This window comes from Humulus lupulus, chromosome 6 (assembly GCF_963169125.1).
Source record: "Humulus lupulus chromosome 6, drHumLupu1.1, whole genome shotgun sequence".
NCBI lineage: Eukaryota > Viridiplantae > Streptophyta > Magnoliopsida > Rosales > Cannabaceae > Humulus > Humulus lupulus.
Genome location: NC_084798.1, coordinates 133,437,719 through 133,443,760, shown reverse-complemented (window position 1 = coordinate 133,443,760; position 6,042 = coordinate 133,437,719). Strand labels below are relative to the sequence as shown.

The 6,042-nt window shown below is 32.1% G+C and overlaps 1 protein-coding gene across 1 annotated transcript; it reads left to right on the top strand.

The window, feature by feature from the left end:
* The first annotated feature begins 618 nt into the window (after positions 1–618).
* Positions 619–4,669, top strand: LOC133782545 (mRNA cap guanine-N7 methyltransferase 1). Its single transcript, XM_062221880.1, has 13 exons — positions 619–978; positions 1,488–1,624; positions 1,713–1,781; positions 1,865–1,936; positions 2,215–2,316; positions 2,513–2,569; positions 2,667–2,805; positions 3,213–3,277; positions 3,361–3,411; positions 3,519–3,581; positions 3,844–3,967; positions 4,046–4,107; positions 4,231–4,669. The coding sequence occupies exons 1-13, from the start codon at positions 903–905 to the stop codon at positions 4,321–4,323; spliced, it is 1,110 nt and encodes a 369-aa protein (XP_062077864.1). The 5' UTR covers positions 619–902; the 3' UTR covers positions 4,324–4,669.
* Positions 4,670–6,042: the final 1,373 nt, after the last annotated feature.

Sequence of the window (6,042 nt, the reverse complement as noted above, 5' to 3'; positions counted from 1 at the left end):
TTTAAAGTTTAATAATTTAGGGGAAAAACTGCTATCTGTTCTAAATAATAATAAAATCTAAATCTAAATTGTAATAAATTATAATTTTTCTAGATCCCTTGTTTAGCAAAATGCCTCCACGCAATAATTATTAGAATAATGATTTGTACACCCAAACATTACGCACAGTGATGTGATTGTTTAACCTAGCCAATCACATTTATTAAAACTGAGACTCACTGTTTAAAAAAGCAGTGACACGTATGTGTGTAATGTTTGGGTACATATTTTTGGTCCACATATCATTACTCTAATTATTATATGAATATTTACAAAAAAAAAAGTTTGTTATATTTCATTAAGTTTATGATTATATAAAATATTTATTAAAAATTGTTTGAAGCAATAATTTATTTTTGGGATTTGTCAAAATAAAATTAGTTTTGAGTTATTATCAAATTTGTACCCCAAACTTTTGTCAAAGGAAAAGAAGCTTACATTGCTTTAGGGCTAGTTTGACTAAGAAAAAATAGGAGGGGCTAAATAAGCAAATATTGATTAAAGTAGGGGCCTTTAGCGCCAAAAAACCCCAAAGTATACTCGCCTCAGCGGTGTTAGGTCCGACCCATCTCGTTGATCCTCTACCATTACCAACTCTTTCTGCCTAAACAACAAAATCTCTCAGAAAAAGAGTACTTTTTGGCCTCTTTAAGCTGCTGCTTCTTCTTCTTCTTCTTCTTCTCCTTCCTTGTTATTGCCCAAAACTCAGACAAGTTTATTCCTTTTTATCTTTTTGTTTGGTTTTCAATCTCAATTTCAAACCCATCTTTTTCTCTTCGGCAATAGTGTTAAAGCTTTCTTGTTTTTTTTTTTAAATCTTATTATACGTTCTTTTCACGCCAACGCAAAACCCAGTTAGTATCATGAAACGAGGGTACACAGAATCACCAGCTACCTCTCTTGGGCCACCCCAATCCAGAATCAAACACAACCCAGATGGTAAATTTTATTGCTTTTTGAGGTCTTTTGGATCTGAGCTTCTGGGGTTTTGATGGTTTGGAAGAATAAGGAATTTAATAATTCAATAAAATTTTCGTTCTTTTGATAAATCAAACAACAATTAAGGATTGTTTCCCGTGTGTATTGTGTTTAAAATATAAAATCTTTCTTCAGTTTGAAAGGCATCCAATGATAGAGTAACTAGAGTTCCTTAAAAAAAAATTATTTAGAACCCATCGTCCTAGACAAAGGCGACTTACTATTCTCATTTGTACTTTTAGCAACTGAGACTTTGAATGGCTCTTTCGAAATCATATTGATGTTGGTAAATGGGGTTCTTAGCGGCCAAAGTTGGGTACTTTGTGGTTACTAGGAAATTTTGAGAAAAGGAGTATGAAGTGAAAAAACAGAATTGTTTCATATATTTGAACATGATGAATAACTCAAGTTTAAGTACTCAAACTGTTTTCTTCTCTATTTGTTTCATTGCTCTCACCTTGATGTGATAGGTGATGGCTTTTTGGAGGATGAAAGCACAAAAATTTTTGCTCGTAAAGTGGCTGACCATTACAGTGCAAGGACAAATCAAACTTTGGAAGAGCGAGAAGCTAGTGTAATTATACACTTGAAGAAACTTAATAATTGGGTGTGTCTTGTTAGTTCTTACTATACAATGCTGAAATATTTTAATATTTCTATGTGCTGAATGATTATTCATCTTCCTCTTACAACAGATTAAAAGTGTCTTAATTCAACTGTATGCTCGTAGAGGAGACGCGGTTCTTGATCTTGCCTGTGGCAAGGTATTTAAGTCCTTGTATCTTACATAATTTATTATTATTATTATTATTATTAACATTTTCTTTGTGTATCTTATTTTCATCAGGGTGGTGATCTTATCAAATGGGACAAGGCAAAAATTGGATATTATGTTGGCATTGATATAGCTGAAGGATCTGTAAGCACTGAAGTTTCTTGTAATTGGATGTTTGTTAACATTTTCTAATGCAACCTTGATTCAGACTGTTTTGGTTTTTACTATAGACTGACCTTTTCTATAATTCTAAAGCTGCTTCATCTAGAGTGCTGTTTTCAAATCTAATAATTTGCGAGGAAGTACTCATGTGTACATGCTATTGCTGTTTAATTCGATGCCTTTCGTCGTACTTTTGGTAATAACATGTCTTCTTCACTATCCATGCTTTAACATCAACCATACAATGTGTTTATGTACAGATAGAAGATTGCCGTACTCGTTATAATGGTGATGCTGATCATCATCAACGCCGCAAGAAGTTCTCATTCCCTGCACGCCTCATATGCGGAGACTGTTACGAAGTAATTTCACTTTCAGGGATAAGCTACTACAAATTGTTTCTCTTTCGTTTTGTAAATATAGAAGAAAAAGAAAAACTAGATTTCTCCATCAATTGATCAAATTTGTATCTGTGAAGCAGTATAATGAATTTAAACTGCCCTATATCTTATTAACTTTGTATGTACTCTTATTTCCGTTCTGTGCCAATGTTACTAGGCTAGATTGGATGAAGTTCTGGCAGATGATGGACCCTTTGATATTTGTAGTTGCCAGGTGAGTTATGCATGGTAATGACAATATCCTAAATTTTTATTGCCATAGTGTATGTGAGCTTTGGAGATTCTGATTCTTTGAAACACAAACTTCGTAGTTTGCCTTGCATTATTCCTGGTCTACTGAAGCACGTGCACGGCGAGCCTTGGCCAATGTGTCAGCTTTACTTCGTCCTGGTGGTATTTTCATTGGAACTATGCCAGATGCCAATGTGATCATTAAAAAGCTTAGAGAAGGTTTATCTTATAAGTGTCAATTTTTTTTTTATTATTATTAGATGCTAAAAGGAGTGTGTTTACTTTTGTTGTAACCGAACAAGTTTGATCATTTTCCATGCTAGCTTAGTGAACTTGCCCTTGAAGTCCAAGCATAACATTATGTAGTTAAGTATCATTGAATAAGCATTGCAAAACATTGCCATGGACTGTATGAACAAGATAAGTTGGGTGTTTGAGCAACCTTGGTGGTTTGTAATTTTATGACTGTCACACTCTACAAAATTTGTACAATATCCCCCCCAGATAATCTGTTATATGAAAATCTCATACTTTATCTAATAAGTATAAGCAATAAGCATGTTGGGATTGGTGGACCAGCTTTGTCATTCTTGACTGAAGATTTCGCTTTCATTGTGAATTTGCAGCTGAAGGCCTGGCTTTTGGTAATAGTGTCTATTGGATACGTTTTGATGAAGAGTTCTCTGAAAAGGTGATTTTTTTTCTTTCCCTTTTTACGGTTCAGCATTTAATTTTATGCTTCCATGTTTTCTCTGAAACATTTATTTTGTTCAGAAATTTAAATCTTCAAGCCCTTTTGGCATCAAGTACAAGTTTCACCTAGAGGTATGTTTCTATGCCCTTTTTTTTCCTTAGTCTATTGTGGATAGTGCTTGTACCTAAAACTATGGCTACATGTCTTATCTAATTCATTTGATTGATTATCGTTGCAGGATGCCGTTGATTGTCCTGAATATATTGTGCCCTTTCATGTCTTCAAAGCATTAGCAGAAGAGGTATATATTGTAGTTATTGGTTTTTATTTCCAACTAGTTGCCAAGTTTAGATGACTTCTCATTTTCATTGAAATCTTGTCTTGCACCTGGTTCTGTATGTTTGCCCCTGCCTACAAAATGTGTGTCAATTTAACTGAAGAGCTATATGCCAAGAACTAATTATCATTTTTTTTTACATTTGGATTGGAACTACTTGAGATACTTATAATTCTATTGTGTCGTACTTGAATAAATGTTATTTGAGATGTTTGCTTGCATGCAGTATGGTTTGGAGCTAGTTTTCGTGAAGAATTCACATGATTTTGTACATGAATACATGAAAAGGCCAGATTATGTGGAGCTCATGAGGCGGCTGGGTGCCTTGGGTGATGGTAACCAAGATCATAGTAAGATACACTCTCTGCCTTTGATTTACAACTCATTTAACCACTTACCAACTTTGATTTTTTAATTGTAAACTTCAGGCACGTTATCACTGGATGAATGGGAAGCAGCTTATTTGTACTTGTCATTTGTTCTGAGGAAGGTGAGTGCTGCATTCTTTTTGCATACTGATACACATGGTCATGGTGCCATTGTTCAAGTGCTGGTTGTCATTGGTTTTAAGAAAACATATCAGCTAATTCTGAATAAGCATTCGTTGTACCAGCGTGGGCAACCAGACCGGACACAAAACAATGGAAAAAAAGACAAAGGGCAGATGCATATACCGAAAGAGGACATCATGAACATTGGTGGTTGATATTACAGAACGGCTGATGTTTTTTCCTAAGCCCATTCGAAACCAGACCAAATAACAAGCCTTTTGCCACTTATAGCAGCTTCGCCCAATGGCGACCAGACCACACACATCATTATTATTCAAAAGGATGTAACTATTCAATTTTGTAGATTTAAAATTATTTTTGATTTTGCTTCACTAGTTACAGCTTCTAAGTAGTCTATAGATTAGTGTAGTTAAATTTCAATTCTGCATAATTTTGTTCAAGTTATCCAAACAGTTTGTACCATTCCAATGTCATGTCAAACCAAACTCGCTAGCATCAGAGCCATATCTATGAAAGTTCCTTGTCATTGGATTAATTCAATGTGCTTACTTGTCATTTGTATTTATATTTATTAAACAAAAGTACAACTCTCTTGAGTTTGAGTTGATTAGAGGATAGGTAAATACTACCTAATCCAAAGCCAAAATTGCACTTACTATGGAAGCACTTGATTATTTAGAAAAGAGAATAGTTGACAAAGTATATTTTTAAATAATGAAGTTCAATAAAATATATTTAAAACATAAAAAACTAAAAGCTTACAAATAAAAATAAAAACTATTGAAAATAAAATTTATTTTGAATAGTGGTTTCGGTTACCACCACATTACTAAAAAACTAAAACAAAAATTATAGTGGTAACCAATCACTATATTATATGACAAAAAAAAAATTTCATAGTTATAAAAAATTACTACCACATTAGTTTTTAAAATAATTAATTCAACATTGGTTATCATCACATAAGTAAAAAAAAAATATATGACAAACAAAAATAATATTACCAAAGGAAAAAAACCCATAAAAAAACAAAACAAAAAAAAGCTTAAAAATACAGTTTCTTCTAGAAATAAGTATGCATTGCTATCTAAAGCAGTGTTTATTAGAATTACATTCACTTTAATGTTTTCGTAATAACTCTACCATCATTATTTTTCTAATTGATTTATACACCATTTTTATATGGCATACTCGAAAACATGCCACCATATTTTATGGCTTATCAATATAAGCGAAAGTGATGATTGATATCGTAAACTAATATCTTGAAAACCATCAACAGATTAACCACACAATTCAAAGTAAAAAATATACATTTCAAATGTCAGAACAAAATCCATCACACCTTCAGCCTAGTGGTGGGCCTCATGGCTGGGTAGCTATGAGGTCAAGGATCTACCATTCAAACATTTGTTTAATTTTATTTAGAAAATGTATTAATTAAATTTTATTATATTTATAAGGGATTATATAAATTTAAATCATATATTTTAGTTTATTATTTGTTTGGACCTTATATTTTTAAAAAATAATTTTTAAACCTCGTATTTTCAAAAAGGTACCAATTAGGGCCATATCACTAATTTTGGTCAAAATACTTCTTTATAATAACAAAATACCCTCATATTTTCTAATTTTAAAATAAAAAATATAAAATTTGATTACACATTACAATAATAAAACAATGTATAAAACTAAATTAAAAAACGTTCAAATGTTCAAACATTAATTTTTTTCCCTTAAATCTGACTTAAATGAAAGTAAACAAAATTTACACAAAATAAAAAATCTAATTAATTAAAGTAAACACTAAGGGGTTGTTAAAAAATCTAATTAATGCAGGAATTTGGAGACGGGACCGAGAAACTGGAGACTTTCCCATGTTTGGTACTAGGTTTGAATTTTTCCAACCT

Coding starts and splice junctions, on each gene's coding strand:
- LOC133782545 (XM_062221880.1), top strand. CDS start 903: ATGAAACGAGGGTACACAGAATCACCAGCTACCTCTCTTGGGCCACCC. Junction 979..1,487: donor AATCAAACACAACCCAGATG/GTAAATTTTATT, acceptor TTGATGTGATAG/GTGATGGCTTTTTGGAGGAT. Junction 1,782..1,864: donor TTGATCTTGCCTGTGGCAAG/GTATTTAAGTCC, acceptor TATTTTCATCAG/GGTGGTGATCTTATCAAATG.